Source organism: Oncorhynchus gorbuscha, linkage group LG14 (assembly GCF_021184085.1).
Source record: "Oncorhynchus gorbuscha isolate QuinsamMale2020 ecotype Even-year linkage group LG14, OgorEven_v1.0, whole genome shotgun sequence".
Lineage (NCBI taxonomy): Eukaryota > Metazoa > Chordata > Actinopteri > Salmoniformes > Salmonidae > Oncorhynchus > Oncorhynchus gorbuscha.
The window spans coordinates 69,380,010-69,399,357 of NC_060186.1; the positions used below are offsets into that span (position 1 = coordinate 69,380,010).

General features: G+C 42.6%; 1 protein-coding gene and 1 pseudogene across 1 annotated transcript; one reads left to right on the forward strand and one right to left on the reverse strand.

Annotated features, from left to right (window-relative positions):
- Positions 1-319: 319 nt before the first annotated feature.
- On the forward strand, positions 320-2,886 carry LOC123995558 (annotated as a pseudogene).
- A 1,454-nt stretch (positions 2,887-4,340) lies between these two features.
- Positions 4,341-19,259, reverse strand: LOC123995345 (serine/threonine-protein phosphatase PP1-beta catalytic subunit-like). The gene is made up of 8 exons (XM_046298895.1): positions 19,140-19,259; positions 14,002-14,133; positions 13,024-13,254; positions 12,756-12,860; positions 12,597-12,668; positions 12,370-12,521; positions 5,994-6,128; positions 4,341-5,906 (listed from the first exon to the last, which is right to left on the reverse strand). The coding sequence occupies exons 1-8, from the start codon at positions 19,189-19,191 to the stop codon at positions 5,802-5,804; spliced, it is 984 nt and encodes a 327-aa protein (XP_046154851.1). The 5' UTR covers positions 19,192-19,259; the 3' UTR covers positions 4,341-5,801.
- Positions 19,260-19,348: the final 89 nt, after the last annotated feature.

The window sequence follows — 19,348 nt, forward strand, 5'->3', positions numbered from 1 at the left end:
AGCCCAAGTATTCGTGACAGCATAAATACTGTCCGTTCTCCTACTACAGGTAGAGGGTGTGTTGATTCATTCAGTTGACTATAGTGATCATATTGGTCTATACGCCTTGAGGGTACATAGTGTATATATTTTTTTCTCTGAGCTGTACACTTTTGTATCTCTCCTTCCATCAGTGTAACGGATGTGAAACGGCTAGCTTAGTTAGCGGTGTGCGCTAAATAGCGTTTCGATCGGTTACGTCACTTGCTCTGGGACCTTGAAGTAGTAGTTCCCCTTGCTCTGCAAGGGCCGTGGCTTTTGTGGAGCGATGGGTAAACGATGCTTCGAGGGTGACTGTTGTCGATGTGTGCAGAGGGTCCCTGGTATGGGCGAGGGGACGGACGTAAAGTTATTCTGTTACATCAGCAATGTCGGGAAATGGTGGTGATGCGTTTGGTGGCAGTGGCAGAGAATACAGAGGGATCGTGGAAAAGGTTGGACTTACTGAACGCAGAGTGGGGCAAAGTGCTGAATTGAGGGAGATTGATAGACAGTGAGATGGAGGCTGAATGTTGTTTATAAATGATCTCTCACTCTCTTATGTGGACAGGCGGCGGCTAACGATCTACAGACACTGGCTGGTCCAGCAGAGCATATGTGCCTCCCTATCCAAAAGCTTCCCTAAAATCACCATCATCGGAGAGGAGGTGGGTGTGTATAACATCAGGTATTGCGCTTAAGGGTTGCACTATTGTCTGGGGCAAGTGAACTCAGCAGTCGGGCAAGTTGAGGTTGCCCAAGGTGATTTTTTTTTTAAACAACAAGCCTAACAGATCTTTCTGGTTCAACCCTATTGTTTAAGTGAAAGATGGACAATTTATGGCAGCTGGGTAAATTGTGGTTGCCCCATTTAGATAGGTTATTATATTTTTCTAACATTGGGGCCACATTGGAAGTGTAACTTTTAGTCAGTGGGAGCAGAGCGCTAGCAGCTATGTCAGATTGCTCTCAGGCGTGAACTGCGCTTAGAATTCTTGAAATTAGAACCAGAACTTAGTTTTACACTGGTGCAGCGCAAGCCTTTCAATGAGCTGGCACGTTTACGCCAGTTTTCTCTGAAATTAATTGGAGCGTCTCACACTCTGCAAAAGTTATGCGTCCGATGTAGCAGGCCAGTAGAACAGATTTTTCTGCTTCCTCCCTGTTGTTTAAGTGCTCTCCCTGCAGTTTTGCGTGTAAACAAATGTTATTTTACATATTCAGGAAAGTGACTAATCTTTGGGCAACCTAAAAATACAGCTGACTTGTCCGATTGGCAAGTATTTTCAGACCTTAATGTAAATCCATGCAACTTGCATGAATAGGATCTGTCCTAATGTTACTGACCAATTAATTTTGATGTAAAGATTAGAGTACACAACACATGTTGCACAACATCTGTCTTAACAGTGAACATCTCTCACATCAGGATCTGCCAGAGGAGGCTGTCAAAGAAGACCTGATTGAGAGCAGTCAGTCTGAAGAAATCCTACAAGTCCTGTCCATTGGAATACAGTGCCCTCAAAAGAGGTGAGACGCAGGGACTTCAGAGATGAAACTGAAACCTACTGTACTGATTTCTCATTCCAGCCGTGTTTCTGTGTTTGAATGTCCCAGTGTCTGAATTTTAGCTGGTTGTGTGGGTTGACCCCCTTGATGGCACTAAAGAATACACTGAAGGTAAGCTTACTACGGCGTTATTATTTTGGCCTTCTTTTGTTTAGATCACTCATTACAGGCTTCCAACACATACCCTTGATTACTACCAGGTATTTCAGTGTCACTCTTCTCTTACACTTACATTTACATTTAAGTCATTTAGCAGACGCTCTTTGACAAAAACCTGGGGAACATTTAATTCAGTCATCTTCTAATCATCAGTGCTGATTCCCTTTTTCACTCTCTTTCCTGTCACCCCTGCTGAGCAGCAGCCAAGTGTCTTTACCTGCCACATCAGGTCCAGATGTGTCATACGGGGTCGGACGCCCAGCTTCTCAGCACGACTCTCCGTATGGTGACAGAGGGAGGGTATTGGGACTGGGAGGGACAAGAGAATAGGTGAAGAATAAAGGAGGAGTGCTTGGACTTCTCCATCTTTTCTTTGCTATTATACTACCCTTACATCACTTGTTTGTTCTTCATGCTGGAAAACTACCACAGTATGTCTACTAGATATACAGTGTGATGTCGATACTTGTGTGAAGTCCACTGTTTGTGTTCCCTTCAACTAACATGTCATCTGATCTCAGGTCTTCTTGAGCACGTGACTGTACTGATCGGCATTTCATATGGAGGGAAGGCCATTGCCGGGGTCATCAACCAGCCCTTCTTCAATTACCAGGTACCAACAAGTGATCGACGACAAATAATCTTTCTGCCTTATACCCTCTCACCTATCGGTGCATGCTGAGTAGGGAGAAAACATTTTAGAAATAGGGAGCTAACAAATTCTTCATTTTCAGTTGCAAAACTTTTTGCTACATTGTGCCCAATTGAACACGACCTTGGTCCGTGAGTGTGTAATGTCCTGTGTTTTGTATCCACAGTTGGGGACGGAGACAGCAAACATGTGGGGAATGCCGGGACAGGGCGCCTTTGGGTTCGAGCTACAGGAGGCCGCCGAATGGCCGCCGCATAGTCACCACGACCCGTTCCCACAGCAACAAACTTGTCAGACACTGTGGATGCCATGGTACCTCATGTGATAAGAGTTGGCGGAGCAGGAAATAAAGTGAAATGAGAAGGTATGGTGGGGGTACATAGGTAAACATCAATAAAATGTCTTATTTCTCTGAACCCTTTCTTTGTGTGATTGTTCAGCTTGTGGAGGGGAAGGCCTCAGCCTGTCTTTGCCAGTCTAGGAACTAAAAAAGTGGGACACTTGTACCCCTGAAGCCATCCTGCATGCATTAGGAGGTAAGCAACATCCTCTTGATCATATTGAAAGTATCTCTTGAGTAATGATAAAAATAATGGTGTCTTTTTTTTCTTTCTTGTCCGTCCCTCTGCAGACATGCATGGCAGTGTGTTGTTACGATGCTAATGTAAATGCACATGAATTCTGCTGGGGTGCTGGCCACACGACACAACCACCAGTACTACACCAGCAAAGTGCCCCAATCAGTCCTGCAGGCCCTGATAAATATAATTTACAACTGTTGTCCAAAAACCCTGCCAAATTATATTTTTAAATTCTAGCACCTAGTCATGAATGTAATGTTTTAATTTCCATAATTACTTGTATAAATATCAACATTGTACCCCAAAGTAATTAATCATGAGCCATAAACAACTAGTAATGCTGCATACTTCAAGAAAAGGTTCATATCTCACCTTTCTGGTAAAAAGAAGTTATGAAGTGTAGTCACTTGACACAAGCAGAACAAATAAAATGTGGTATTTCCAAGTCAAAACTATGAACAAGGCTTGAAATGACATGCTTTAATATAGAACCACAAAATGGCCAACAAAAGTGAAATCTTAGTGTGTATATTTTCTAAAGGTCTCGATTAAAGCGTCTGACCTGATCGCTGTGAACGTCTGAGCACTAGCTTAGCTTCCTTAACGCGTTTGGAACTCACCTTAATCTTGTCAGTCTGACTTTTTAAATTCAAAGTATTATTTTAATGGCTATAAATCAGTGCTATAGTGATAAAACCACTCATGCTACGTTATCTAAGGATTGCAGGCATGTGGCTGTAAATTAGGGTTCAGCCATGAGTTGAACAGTCAGAAGAGTGAATTAAATGGTAGGAGGAACATCCCAGCACCAAGTGGTTTCAGATCATTCTACTTTACACAGGCTCAAAATAAATATACCACTGTGTCTTTGGGAAACAGGGATATTGCTCAATGCAAGCCATTTAGATCTACGGCGTCCACATAAGTGAAAGTCAGTCAGAACCCGGTACCAGAACCACGCAGGTCCCCTAAACAGGGGACATTACATCTGAGGTCATAAGTGTAAAAAACATTTTTAGTGTAGACACTTTTGGGCTAGAAAAATCATGCCATGTTTGACACTTCTGGTATAAAGAACCACATTTGTACAAAATATTTCTAAACGGCCCAGACTGATTCATTACCCAAATGAATGGCACAATAATCATGAAAGACATAGGCCAAGGGTGCCTTCAAAACATGAAATGCATGTCTAAATGATTTGATAAAACTGCTGATCTACATTTACAAATTGGTTGACAGATGTAATTATTACCTTTGATGGACAGCGGACCAACACTAGGCCCTCCAACACTGCTCCCATTGAGTAGCAGTGTTTTTTTTAAAGGCAGCCCAAAGAATAATGACAGACAGAGGCAGGGTCAACGGCACTGTTCCATTTATTCCATTCAAAGAGTGAAACGAAAATTTTACAAATCTCAAAACTGTTTAAAACACTGAGTTTCCAACTTCAAGAGACTGATAGATCAGAACAAGGCAAAGGGCGAGATATAGGCAACCTCAAACCTAAAAACCTCAGTAAGCTCATTAGGTGGATGACAATTCTGAACCAGATATTGGAATCATCTCTTGAAAGGTACACATACTGTATTCACTATTCATGTTCTGATGCCTTGCTGGTTAACATCAGCCTCTTTCGGCTGTCCTCTAAGATCTACCACTAGGGGGCAGCAATGTCTAAGTAAGTGATCCCGCTACAAAGAGCCATCTCGGCCTCACCCAGAGCTTGGTAAGCATGTGCTTGACCCCCGTGTGATGTAATATGCCATGTTTACAAGAACTGCAGGGGCAATGGGGAATGCTGAAAACAGCTTGTGTAAAGTTAAAAACTTGTAATCGTCTAGTGGGGCCAACTGGCCGTGTTTGAGAAAAATAATATTCAACACCAATAGAAATCCGGTGCCTTTGACTCTTGCCTTAACTTTCCAAGCCACCACCATCTATACAGGCACACAGTTAAAGCAATGTTCATAAACAGTCTTCAGCAATTGAAGCAGGTTCGGTGGAGACGAGGGGGCTGGTGGACAAAATTGATTCAAAACCAACAGGCATTTTAAACACCCATTTGTTGTGAACCCTTTGAGTTGAGGACACATGACCTTAACTGTACTAGTTGTTAACATGTATACACAGTTAATGTACAGAATGTGTATACAATACATGCCCAGTGTGTGTATACCGTCATTTTGTATGGTTCTGATAATATGCATTTGCACAAGTACTTTCAAAGTTGTTAATAGTTCATTAGTGTCTCCATAAAGAGAGAAATGAGTCCAGCGGGGTGAAAATGACTTGCTCCAAATTCATTAAGAGGCTAAACCATTCCACTCAGTTACTGTAGCCAAAACGACCAATGTTATTAGTAATATTGTGAGAAGGTTACACATTAGCAGGGTAAATTGAGAGACTGTGTGGAGAGGATCTCATGTTATTGTCTTGAAGAGTCAAGGCTGGGGTAAAGAACCCAACTCGCACGCACACACTCATATTATTCAATACTTTTCTATACCTGAAGGCAGAAAAGCATCCCTTCAGAATGCATTGCCCCTTTCCACAAAAGGTGTGTATCGTATTGCTGCACCTTAGCAACCCATTTCATAGCATTGAAAAACCACATGTCACTTATATTATTAATAAAAATACCAACAAACAAGCAAAGAAAAAAAATACGTTCACAGCAAAGATTTAATATTTTACACATGAAATAGGTGAGTGGGGGTCAGGAGGGCTAGAGCGCTTCCCATAGATGGGAGGGAGGGGACAGGACGTTGCAGGGGGCAATAGAGGAAATGGTGCGAGGAGGCGAGATGGGGGCCAGGCGCTCACCTCTTCTTTGGGGCTTGGGCAGTACGAGGCGGGGTTACAGGGCGTCCCGTGTTCACTCCCCCATACTGGTACTTAGCTTTTTTCTCTGACGGCTTCAAAATCTGAGAGACAGTATTAATACTTAGTGTTAACAGCACTGGTAGACTCATCCACAGTGAGTGAGTGTGTGCGTGCGTGTTTGTTCTCACCTGAAAGGAACACATGAGGGACTCATCCACGCTCATCATGCCCCCAGCGTTGTCAAACTCCCCGCAGTAGTTGGGAGCTGAGAACAGCGTCACCAGCTGCCGTTTGGCAAAGAACTCATAGCCATCCTCAACAACCTTCAGGTACAGAACAACACTTTAAGTTAACAAACATCCAAACAGAGTTGCATCCTAATGAACATAGCACTCAGTATCTCATGCATCCTAATGAACAGTGGTGTAAAAATACTTTAAAAAGTACTACTTTAGTCTAGGGTATTTTTTACAACTTGACTACATTCCTAAAGAAAATGATTAACTTAATCTCCATACATTGTCCCTGACACCCAAAAAGTACTCCTTAAATTTAGAATGATTAGCAGGAAAAGAAAAGACGGACTCACTAAAAACATACTTTGTTTGTAAATTCTGACAGTGTTGGAGCGTGACCCTTGCCATCCGTAAATTATACCATCTGGTTTGCTTAATATAAGGAATTAGACAATATTTACACTTTTGATAGTTAAAGTATATTTACAACCAAATACTTTTAGACTGACTTCAGTATTTTACTGGGACTTAAGTCATTCTATATTAAGGTAGCTTTACTTTTACCACCACTGCTAATGAACCAATAGCCCTCAGTATCTCATACATCCTAACAAACCAATAGCACTCAGTATCTCATACATTCTAATGAACCAATAGCCCTCAGTATTAGGTCCGGGACAATAACAGTATCGATACTTGTTTGCAACAATACTAAGAAACACACAAAACAAATTCAACTTCTTTAGGAAAACAGCCCAAATGTTGGAATCAAACACCATTATTTTGTCATTCAGTAGGGTTGCACGATTTGAACAAAATAACAAATTAAGATTTTGGGGCCGTATATTGCAATTGTGATTTTCAAACACTTGCAAATTTCATAAGACATGGTTAAAACAAGTGTCCAGGTAGAGAAGATCACTTATACATTTATATCATATGAATACATTCTGTGCTAACTGAATACAAAACCAAAAACCCCAAAAATTGAACATATGAGACAGGATTATTTCACCTACATATTAACAAACACATGAACATGACCATTAGTGTGCTATAAGTGCAGCACTTATTAATTCATTACTAACATTGAGCCCCTATTTTCTATACTACATACTACCAAAAGTATGTGGATACCTGCTCGTCAAACATCTCATTCCAAAAAAATCATGGGCATTAATATGGAGTTGGTCCCCCCCTTTGCTGCTATAACAGCCTCCACTCTATTGGGAAGGCTTTCCCCTAGATGTTAGAACTTGCTTTCATTCAGCCACAAGAGCATTAGTGAGCTCAGGCACTGATGTTGGGCAATTAGGCCTGGCTTGCAGTAGGCGGTCCAATTCATCCCAAAGGTGTCGATGGAGTTGAGGTCAGGGCTCTGTACAGGCCATTGAAGTATGGACCATGTTTTGTGCACGGGGGACATTGTCATGCTGAAACAGGAAAGGGCCTTTCCCAAACTGTTGCCACATAGTTGGAAGCACAGAATCATCTAGAATGTCATTGTATGCTGTAGCGTTAAGAATTGCCTTAATTGGAAGTAAGGGTCCTAGCCCGAACCATGACAAACAATCCCAGATCAAACTTTGCACTATGCATTCGGGCAGGTAGCGTTCTCCCGACAAACCCAGATTTGTCCATCGGACTGCCAGATGATGAATTCATCACTGCTCCAGAGTCCAATGGCAGTGAGCTTTACACCACTCCAGCCAACGCTTGACATTGTGCATGGTGATCTTAAAAACTTGTGTGCAGCTGCTCGACCATGTAAACCCACTTCGTGAAGCTCCCAACGATCAGTTATTGTGCTGACTTTGCTTCCAGAGGCAGTTTGGAACTCGGTAGTAGGGTTGCAAAGGGTCGGAAACTTTCCGGTAAATTTCAGGCATTTTTCCAGATATTTTCCATGGGAAGTTAAGCCTGGGAATTTGGGGGAATTTTGTTTAAAATCATCAAACGTTATAACTTAACAGTGAACCTTTTTTGTGGGATACACAAGGAAATTCTAGCTCTTGTGGCATATTTTAGTTAAACTTTCCCCAATTCAATGGAATTGCAACCCTCTGCATGCATAGTGCATTCGTCCATCACATGTGCAGTGCATTCGTCCATCACACATACAGCTGATTCAAGATCTTGCACACTAATGAGATGCTACTGAGCCCACACTACTACACTGAGCCAAAGAGTACAGTCGTAGCCAAAGGTTGAGAAAAACACAAATATTAATTTTCAAAGTCTGCTGCCTCAGTTTGAATGGTGGCAATTTGCATATACTCCAGAATGTTATGAAGAGTGATCAGATGAATTGCAATTAATTGCAAAGTCCCTCTTGCCATGCAAATGAACTGAATCCCCCAAAAACATGTCCACTGCATTTCAGCCCTGCCACAAAAAGACCAGCTGGCATCATGTCAGTGATTCTCTTGTTAACGAGGACAAGGCTGGAGATCACTATGCCATGCTGATTGAGTTTGGATAACAGACTGGAAGCTTCAAAAGAGGGTGGTGCTTGGAATCATTGTTCTTCCTCTGTCAACCATGGAAACGTGCCGTCATCATTGCTTTGCACAAAAAGGGCTTCACAAGCAAGGATATCTCTGCAATTAAGATTGCACCTAAATCAACCAGTTATAGGATCATCAAGAACTTCAAGGAGAGCGGTTCAATTGTTATGAAGGTTTCAGGGCGCAAGAAACTCCAGCAAGCGTCAGTACTGTATCCCAAAGTTGATTCAGCTGCAGGATCGGGGCACCACCATTACAGAGCTTGCTCAGGAATGGCAGCAGGCAGCTGTGAGTGCATCTGCACGCACATTGAGGCGAAGACTTGGAGGATGGCCTGGTGCCAAGAAGGGCAGCAAAGAAGCCACTTCTCTCCAGGAGACATATTAGTCAGGGACAGACTAATATTCTGCACAAGGTAAAAGGATTGGACTGCTGAGGCCTGGGGCGAAGTAGTTTTCTCTGATGTATCCCTTTCCGATTGTTTGGGGCATCCAGGAGAAAGCTTGTCCGAAGAAAACAAGGTGAGCGCTACGATCAGTCCTGTGTCATGCAAACAGTAAAACATCCTGAGACCATTGATGTGTGGGGTTGCCCCTCAGCCAAGGGAGTGGGCTCACTCACAATTTTGCCTAAGAACACAGCCATGAATAGAATGGTACCAACATATCCTCCGAGATAAACTTTTCCCAACCATCCAGGAACAGTTTAGTGACGAACAATGCCTTTTCCAGCATGATGGAGCACCTTGCCATAAGGCAAAAGTGATAACCAAGTGGCTTGGGGAACAAAACATCGATATTTTGGGTCCATGGCAAGGAAACTCCCCAGACCTTAATCCCATTGAGAACTTATTGTCAATCTTCAAGAGGCGGGTGGACAAACAAAACCCCACAAATTCTGACAAACTCCAAGCATTGATTATGCAAGAATGGGCTGCCATCAGCCAGGATGTGGCCCAGAAGTTAATTGATAGCATGCCAGGGCAGATTGCAGAGGTCTTGAAAAAGATGGGTCAACACTGAAAATATTGCCTCTTTGCATTAAATTATACTTCAGTATTCCATAGTAACATCTGACAAAAATATTTAAAGACACTAAAGCAGCAAACTTTGCGGAAATTAATATTTGTGTCATTCTGAAAACCTTTGGCCACGACTGTACATGCTTTCTGGTAAGTTTGATTAAATGCAAATATAACTAAATGCATGCTATTCAACCGATCATTGCCCGCACCTGCCCGCCCATCCAGCATCACTACTTTGGACGGCTCCGACTTAGAATACGTGGATAACTACAAATACCTAGGTGTCTGGTTAGACTGTAAACTCTCCTTCCAGACTCACATTAAGCATCTCCAATCAAAAATGTAATCTAGAATTGGCTTCCTATTTCGCAACAAAGCATCCTTCGCTCATGCTGCCAAACATACCCTCGTAAAACTGACCATCCTACCGATCCTTAACTTCGGCGATGTCATTTACAAAATAGCCTCCAACACTCTACTCAGCAAACTGGATGTGGTCTATCACAGTGCCATCCGTTTTGTCACCGAAGCCCCATATACTACCCACCACTGCAACCTGTACGCTCTCGTTGGCTGGCTCTCGCTTCATATTCGTCGCCAAACCCACTGGCTACAGGTTATCTACAAGTCTCTGCTAGGTAAAGCCCCGCCCTATCTCAGCTCGCTGGTCACCATAGCAGCACCCACTCGTAGCACGTGCTCCAGCAGGTATATCACACTGGTCACCCCCAAAGCCAACTCCTCCTTTGGTCGCATCTCCTTCCAGTTCTCTGCTGCCACTGACTGGAACGAACTGCAAAAATCACTGAAGCTGGAGATTATTATTTATTTTATTTTAACTAATGGAAGGATTTAATCATTTGCAATTATGTCTACTTATGATAAGGTGAAAGGTTTGTTTACATATGATATGGTAAATATATCCAATGCAAAAAAACAACTACATTTAAAGGGTATTAATATTAATTTGCATATTTTCATTAATTCACATATATTCCCACGGAAAGTTTCCACCTCTGAATATTCCCCAAAATGTGCAAACCAACTCGGTAGTGAGCGTTGCAACCATGAGCGTTGCAACTGTGAGACATTTCGCGGCTGAGTTGTTGTTGCTCCTAGATGTTTCCACTTCACAATAACATTGCTTACAGTTGACCGGGGCAAGCTCTAGAACTGACTGACCTATGACGGTGCCAAGTTGAAACTCACTGAGCCCTTCAGTAAGGCCATTCTACTGCCAATGTTTGTCTATGGAGATTGCATGGCGGTGTGCTGGATTTTATACATTGTCAGCAGCAGGTGTGGCTGAAATAGCCGAATCCGCATACTTTTGTATGCATCTATATACACACACAAAAGTAAGTGTGTATGTATATAATATATATAGTAATAAGCTGTTAGTTATTTATTCAGGCAGCCATAGGCTGCAGATAGAATAGGAAGCTTATGATTGAGTAATTATTTACCCTGAACAAAAATATAAACGCAACATGTAAAGTGCTAATCCCATGTTTCATGAGCTGAAATATGAGCCCAGAAATGTTCCATAAGCACAAAAAGCTTAAAAGTAATAACATGTTGTGCACAAATGTGTTTACATCACTGTTAATGATCATTTTATCCTTTGTCAAGATAATCTATCCACTTGACAGGTGTGGCATATCAAGAAGCTGATTAAACAGCATGAACATTGCACAGGTGCACCTTGTGCTGGGGACAATTAAAGGCCACTAAAATGTGCAGTTGTCACAACACAATGCCACAGATGTCTCAAGTTAAGGGATATTGCAATTGGCATGCTGACTGCAGGAATGTCCATCAGAGCTGCTGCCAGAGAATTTAATGTTAATTTCTCTACCATAAGCAATGTACAACGTTGTTTTAGAGAATTTGGCAGTACATCCAACCAACAACCACACAACCGCAGACCACATGTAACCATGTCAGCCCAGGACCTCCACATGTCTGTAATAAAACCCTTTTGTGGCAAAAAACTCATTCTGACTGGCTGGGCCTGGCTCCCCAGTGGGTCGGCCTGGCTCCAGGCTCAACCATGGCTGCGCTACTGCCCAGTCATGTGAAATCCATAGATTAGGGCTTAATGAATTTATTTCAATTGACTGATTTCCTTATATGAACTATTTGACATGTTGCCTCTTGCTGTCACCACAACTCTGAGGCACTTTTTGCACAGCACTTGCATTTGGTTGACATTGGTTTGCCTGTTGCTAAAATACTGCCAAATCACTGGAGATGTGCTCTTTGGCACCAAATCAACGTTCATTAGCACTAGCAGGACTCATTTTTCCGACACACTGAGGTCAAGCCACAGAGTTTCTAAACATCCTACTGTATGGTCTTTTGAAGCCCTCTCTTCTCATCACCATCTAACTGCGCGACTGAAACAGGGATGCTTGTGATTCGCCTGCATGTGCACGCCATGCAGAGTGAGAGAGCCCTCTTGTGATTGGTCAGCATCCTTTGTGCATGTAGAGTGTGAATGCGCAGCTCATTGAAGGAGGTACCATAGTGTAGTTTGTTGTATTAATGAAGTTTCAAAGAAAATAGAAAAATCGCAGCCTCTTGCGATATGGATAGTTCATGTCAATATCGCACTTACGATTTTAATTTGATTAAATCGTGCAGCCCTATCATCCAGAGTCACATTTATTTTCCAAGTTTCAGCACACAATGTTTTACATACAGCAGGTTTTAAAGGTCTTCTTCCTGTTGCGATACTGGTATCGTCACAGCCCTACTCAGTATCTCCTACATTGGGTCAGTATAAAGGCTCTACCTGGTGGGCTCTGCAGATGAGGTCCAGGTCGTGGCGGTTGAGGAACTTGCTGACCACGTCGGCCCCAAAGGTGAAGGAGACGCCCCGGTCGTTTTCCCCCCAGCCCTGCACGTCTTTGTCTGGATCTGACCACAGCAGGTCACACAGCAGGCCTAGCACAGAGAAGGCGCGGTCAGCAGTCAGAGCCAGTCACAAATATAACTCCCCCGACACACACGTTAACACACCTGTGTCAGGGACATCAGTGGGCCTCATGATGCGTCGGATTTGCTCCATGGACTGCAGATCAGGAGAGAGACCTGAGGAAAAAGGGCTGAATGTTAATGAATAATATTTTTTTTTAATAATAGGGATTGAATTGATAGAAAAGCCCCCATGCATACTACCTCCATGGCAGCAGAAGATCTTCTCATCGATTATAGCGGCAATGGGCAAACAGTTGAAGCAATCTGTGAAGGTCTTCCACAGCTTTATGTTGAATCTGCGTTTGCCTGAGGAACACAACATAGAAAGGACATGGAATTATGCTAAGAATTAGTAAAGATCAAAAGCAATACTATTATGGATCCTCCATCCTCACGGAGAAAGATAACCGATTCAGCATGTGTGTGTGTGTGTGTGTGTGTGTGTGTGAGACACTGCTTCGGGTCTTACACTCGTCATAGAAACCGTAGATGCGGTTGATGGAGGCACATTCGTGGTTTCCTCTGAGCAGGAAGAAGTTCTCAGGGTATTTGATCTTGTAGGCCAGCAGTAGGCAGATGGTTTCCAGGGACTGCTTGCCTCGGTCCACATAATCCCCCAGGAACAGGTAGTTCGCCTCCGGAGGGAAGCCCCCGTACTCAAAGAGCCGCAGCAGGTCTGTGTACTGGCCATGGATATCACCTAGAGAGAGCAGAGGGGTTGGGAAGATGACCATTATTTGATGTGCCCTTTATTTTACCAGGGAAGTCACATTGAGATTTACATTGCCTTTCTTTTTTAAAGTGCAACCTGGACACCTGGAAGGAGTGGAGAAGAGTGTGAGTGACTAGACTTGAGCCAGATTGTGTCCTTGCTGGAAGGGAGATGGCCCCATCCGGCAGAGCCGCAGACACTCGAGGGAGACGGCATTTATATCCTCCTGCTCTACTTACTGAGCTAGGCCTTTGTCTCTCCAATGTGTTATCCTATCCTCTCCTTTCTCTCTGACATTATGGCTTGAAGACAACTGTGTGGTATGGATAGTGCCAGGACACCAGTGAATTTATAGGCATCTGTAGTTTTATTTACCTGAAGATTTCTATGAGGACAGGTATGGGTACCTGTTTCTTCATAATTCTGTATTTTATTCCATGAGTTTTAATTTCCTTATTTTTAACTCTATCATTGGGAAAGAGCTAGTAAGTAAGCATTTCACAGTGAAGTCTACACCTGCTATATTCGGCACATGACAAATAAAATGTCATTTGATTTAGGTAGGCTTCTGGACATCTTTCTTGGCCATGTAAAATCACTCACCTTAGGCCTATGTCAGCTTTTTATATTTTTCTAACCCTGGTATGACTCATTTCTCATACACAGCGAGAGAGACAGAGACAGAGAGTGCTCCAGAGTAAAGATAGCGCAAGCGGGAGAAGTAATTGTACTGACCACAAATTTTGAGCGGCGCCTCCAGCTCCAGTAGGATGGGCTGGCTGAGGAAGATCTCCCGGGACTTGATGCACAACCCCCGCACCTCCGCCTCCGTCATCTGGACTATCTTCCCTGGACGGCATCCTCGCACTTCACAAAAAGATAGGGCGATCAATCATCACAACCATGAGTCATGACCCTGCTCTCCATTGTAATCATGCAGACTCTGTTTCACATTCTTTTTTAATAGTCTTCAAATCAGTGCAGAATATGAAACCACTGTGTAAGTCCTAAAAGAAGAAACAAAAGTTGGACTAAATCCTTTTGATATCGTTGCAAAACCTCAAATTTCAATGTAATTTCATTCAGATCATCAGATGGCATAGATTTACACTTTGACCAATAATAATAATAATAAGAACACTGTTGAAACAAAAACAACTTCAAGACCCTAACCGATTTCTAATAGGATGACGACTACCGCATACCTAATGGACATTTAGAAAAGGCCTTCTGCTAGACTTCACAAATGACAGAGGATTGCAGGTCACAGCCATTTGACTTTCATTAACAGTAATCGATTGGCTAATGGTTTTTAGGGAGTCACCGAGTAAACCTCCCGGCTAGGACATGGATGACATTGAGTTGGGATTTATTTTTACTTTTAAGGCTTGCCATTTTGGGTTCAGCAATGTGCTGGCAACATGAAAGGAGTGAGACAGCAAGTGCAAGTGATTGTCATTGCTGCTGTGTGCAGTGTTCCAAGTGGAGATAAAGTGTCTTGAAAGCGTGTTATGTATAATTTGATGGTAAAATGTTTTTTATTCATTCATAGTGTGTATTATTTTGGCTAATAAATACAGATGAGGTTGACTGTATTTTTTGTAAGTTTCAAGTTAAAGTCACGTGCACAAGTACAATGCCTGTAAACCCAAAAATGCAGTAATCTATGTCAGTCAATGTAGTACTACAATAACAACGGTAGGACAAAAACATGAGAAATAAAAATAAGAACACAAGAAAGTAAAAAGCTATATACAGGGTCAGTTCCAATAGCATATTTAGACTGAACAAAATTGTTAAAACACAACCATTTCAACAGTTTCACTGAGTTACAGTTCATATAAGGAAATAGGCGCACCCACTTGGGAGCCAGGACAAGCCATCTCTAAAACAAAGTTGAGGCAGCTTATGGTAGAGAAATGAGCATTCAATTAAATTATCTGGCAACAGCTCTGGTGGACATTCCTGCAGTCAGCATGCCAATTGGACACTCTCTCATAACTTGAGACATCTGTGGCATTGTGTTTGGCATTGTGTTGTGTGACAAAACTGCACATTTTAGAGTGGTCTTTTATTGTTTCCAGCACAAGGTGCACCTGTGCAATGATCATGCTGTTTAATTAGCTTCTTGATATGCCACACCTGTCAAAAGGTGAAATGCTCATTAACAGGGATGTAAACAAATTTGTGCACAAAATGTGAGAGAAATCAACTTTTCTAATGAAACATGGGACCAACACTACATGTTGCCTTCACATTTCTGTTCAGTGTAAAATGTGCTGGGCTATTGGAGTGATACGTATACTTTTGTCCATGTAGTATATGGACACCCTTTCAAATTAGTGGATTCAGCTATTTTAGCAACACTCGTTGTTGACAGGTATAAAATCCAGCACACAGCCATGCAATTTCCATAGACAAACATTGGCAGTAGAATGGCCAGTACTGAAGAGCTCAGTGACTTTCAATGTGGCTCTGTCATTGGATGCCACCTTTCTAACAAGTCAGTTCAGCACTGGTCAACTGTAAGTGCTGTTACTGTGAATTGGAAACGTCTTGGAGCAACAACAGATCAGCCACTAACTGGTAGGCCACACAAGCTCACAGAACGGGACTGCCGAGAGCTGAAGCACATAGTGCGTAAAAATAGTTTGTCCTTGGTTACAACACTCACTATTGTGTTCCAAGCAACATCAGCACAACAACTGTTAGTCGGGAGTTTCATAAAATGGGTTTCCATGGCCGAGCAGCCGCACACAAGCCTAAGATCACAATGCAAAACATCGGCTGGAGTGGTGTAACGCTTGACACCATTGGAATCTGGAAACACATTCTCTGTAGTGATTAATCACACTTCACCATCTGGTAGTCCATTGGCCAAATCTGGGTTTAGCGGATGCCAGGAGAGGTTGACCGATGCCAACCAGAGGATGACTGATTAATGGCCGATTAATTATGGCCGATTTCAAGTTTCCATAACAATCGGTAATCTGCATTTTTGGACGCCGATTACATTGCAATCCACAAGGAAACTGCGTGGCAGGCTGACCACCTGTTACACGAGTGCAGCAAGGAGCCACGGTAAGTTGCTAGCATTAAACTTCTCTTATAAAAAAACAAATCAATCTTCACATAATCACTAGTTAACCTAGTAATATCATCAACCATGTGTAGTTAACTAGCTTGTCCTACATTGCATATAATCAATGTGGTGGCTGTTGATTTATCATTGAATCACAGCCTAGACTGCATCCAATCTGCTGAGTAGAGTGTTGGAGGCTATTCTGTAAATGACATGGCCAAATTAATGTATCGGAAGGATAGTCAGTTTTACGAGGGTATGTTTGGTAGCATGAGTGAAGGATGATTTGTTGCGAAATAGGAAGCAGATTCTAGATTTAATTTTGGATTGGAGATGCTTAATTTAAGTCTGGAAGGAGAGTTTACAGTCTAGCCAGACACCTAGGTATTTGTAGTTGTCCACATATTCGAAGTCAGAACCGTCCAGAGTAGTGACACTGGACGGACGGGCAGCGAAGAGCATGCATTTAGTTTTACTTGCATTGGAGGCCACAGAAGGAGAGTTGTATGACATTGAAGCTCGTCTGGAGGTTGGTTAACACAGTGTCCAAAGAAGGGCCAGAAGTATACAGAATGGTGTCGTCTGCGTAGCGGTGGATCAGAGAATCACCAGCAGCAAGCGCGACATCATTGATGTATACAGAGAAAAGAGTCGGCCCGAGAATTGAACACTGTGGCACCCCTATAGACTGCCAGAGGTCCGGACAAAAGGCCCTCCGATTTGACACAATGAACTCTATCTGAGAAGTAGTTGGTGAACCAGGTGAGGCAGTAATTTGAGAAACCAAGGCTGTCGAGTCTGTCAATCACCACATTTATATTGGCAGAGTCGAAAGCCTTGGCCAGGTTGATGAATACAGCTGCACAGTATTGTCTCTTATCGATGGCGGTTATGATATCGTTTAAGACCTTGAGCATGGCTGAGGTGCATCCATGGCCAAGCTCGGAAAGCAGATTGCACAGCAGAGAAGGTACGCGGAATTCGAAATGGTTGGTGATGTGTTTGTTAACTTGGCTTTCGAAGATCTTAAAAAGGCAGGGTAGGATAGATATAGGTCTGTAGCAGTTTGGGTCTAGAGTGTCATCCCCTTTGAAAATGTGGATGACCGTGGCAGCTTTCCAATCTTTGGGGATCTCAGACGATACGAAAGAGATGTTGAACAGGCTAGTAATAGGGGTTGCAACATTTTCAGCAGATAATTTAAAAAACCGAGAGGGTCCAGATGGTCGAGCCCAGCTGATTTGTAGGGGTCCAGATTTTGGAGCTCTTTCAAAACATCAGCTATGTGGATTTGGGTAAAGGAGAAATGGGGAGGCTTGGGGGAGTTGCTGTGGGGGGTGCAGGGCTATTGACCGAGGTAGGGGTAGCCAGGTGTAAAGCATGGCCAGAAGTAGAAAAATGCTTTTTGAAATTCTCAATTATAGTGGATTTATCAGTGGTGACAGTGTTTCCTAGCCTCAGTGCAGTGGACAGCTGGGAGGAGGTGCTCTTATTCTCTATAGACTTGTGTCGCAGAACGTTTTGGAGTTTGTGTTACATGATGCACATTTGTGTTGCTTTGTGAGGTTTTAAAGGTCACAGCCATTTATGTAAATACCAGCTGAACAGTACCAGTGGCCTGGCTTTGGCCCCAAGTTAGAGCAAGGTCCACACCAACCATGGGTTCTGGGCCCATGTAGATGGAAACAGAAATGTCTGAGCCTTTTGGGTTAAACACCAGGGTAAATCCTGTATGGAAATGCGCCATCATTTCATTGTCACACACCATCATTCACTCCTTAACATCACCTTGATTGTTTCGAAATTAATTAATTATGAGAAAAGAAAACAATACTATGAAGGCTTCTAACGTTAGCGAAATGATCAACTTGAAAATGTTCCATAAGTGAGTTCTGCCCAGAAATAAAACGCTCGGGTACATATCAAACATTGAGAGCGGTTACTGTAGAGTTAAACAGACTACTGATGCGAAACTGAATAGCCAACAAGAGGGCAGTTAAAATGAATGTTAGGGCTGTTTGAGTTGACGGATACTAGATTTTTGTGTGTACTTGCTATACATACCGACGACAGACATTCTTAGCTACTTCACCAACAACCGAAAAGCCTCGGCGTGTATTGAAAACAAATGTTAATGTAACGTTATTAGTTAGCTTGCACTCAACACGGAATGGGGAGGTGTTTCCGCTGGCAAACCAAGCGGTCTGCTCGCAAAATCCCCTCTCTCATCAAGGTGTAAAAACTCACGTTAGCGAGTTAGTCGGTAGCTAGCCACTAAAATGTATACAAAAAAACAGCAACATCCCTGTTCTGTGTTAGGCAAAAAATATAACTAACTAACTTGAGCTAAATGGTCAACATCTATTTAACTATTTGGCTAACTTAGTTGGCTAGCAAGTTTGGTAAGCTAGTTAACGGTGTCAATGACTTGCATGACAGGGCAACACAAATCAAACATATCATTTTGAAAATAAATGTGTTTTCTCTTCGACATGTCTAGTCAGCTAGCTAGGGTGGCTAGCTAGCTAGTTGCTGTTAAAATTGTAGCTAGCTCAAACTAGATAGGGTAGCTAGCTCATGCTAGCCACTGACACTGTACTTTGTTGAACCACCTTCCTCTGACGCGCTAACGTTAGCTAGCTATATCACAAACTCAACTGGCCAATGCCAAATATGAGGTTACATTCGTGTTTTGACACTTGAAAATAACATGACATCATGTTACACGTGTAAGTACTGTCTGCACCATAGAACCACAGGGTTAATTGCAAAATAACATGATATATCATACCTTCAAGCAATCGGGAGATGATGCTGTCAACGTTGAGCTCGCTTTCCGCCATTTTCTTCAAAAAACTGAAAACGAGTACGCAGAGAGAACTATCTCCTACTCACCACCTGGGGTCGTGGTTTACTACTTTACAGTACAAACTATTTATTTATTTTATTTTTTATTTCACCTATATTTAACCAGCTGGCCAGTTGAGAACAAGTTCTCTT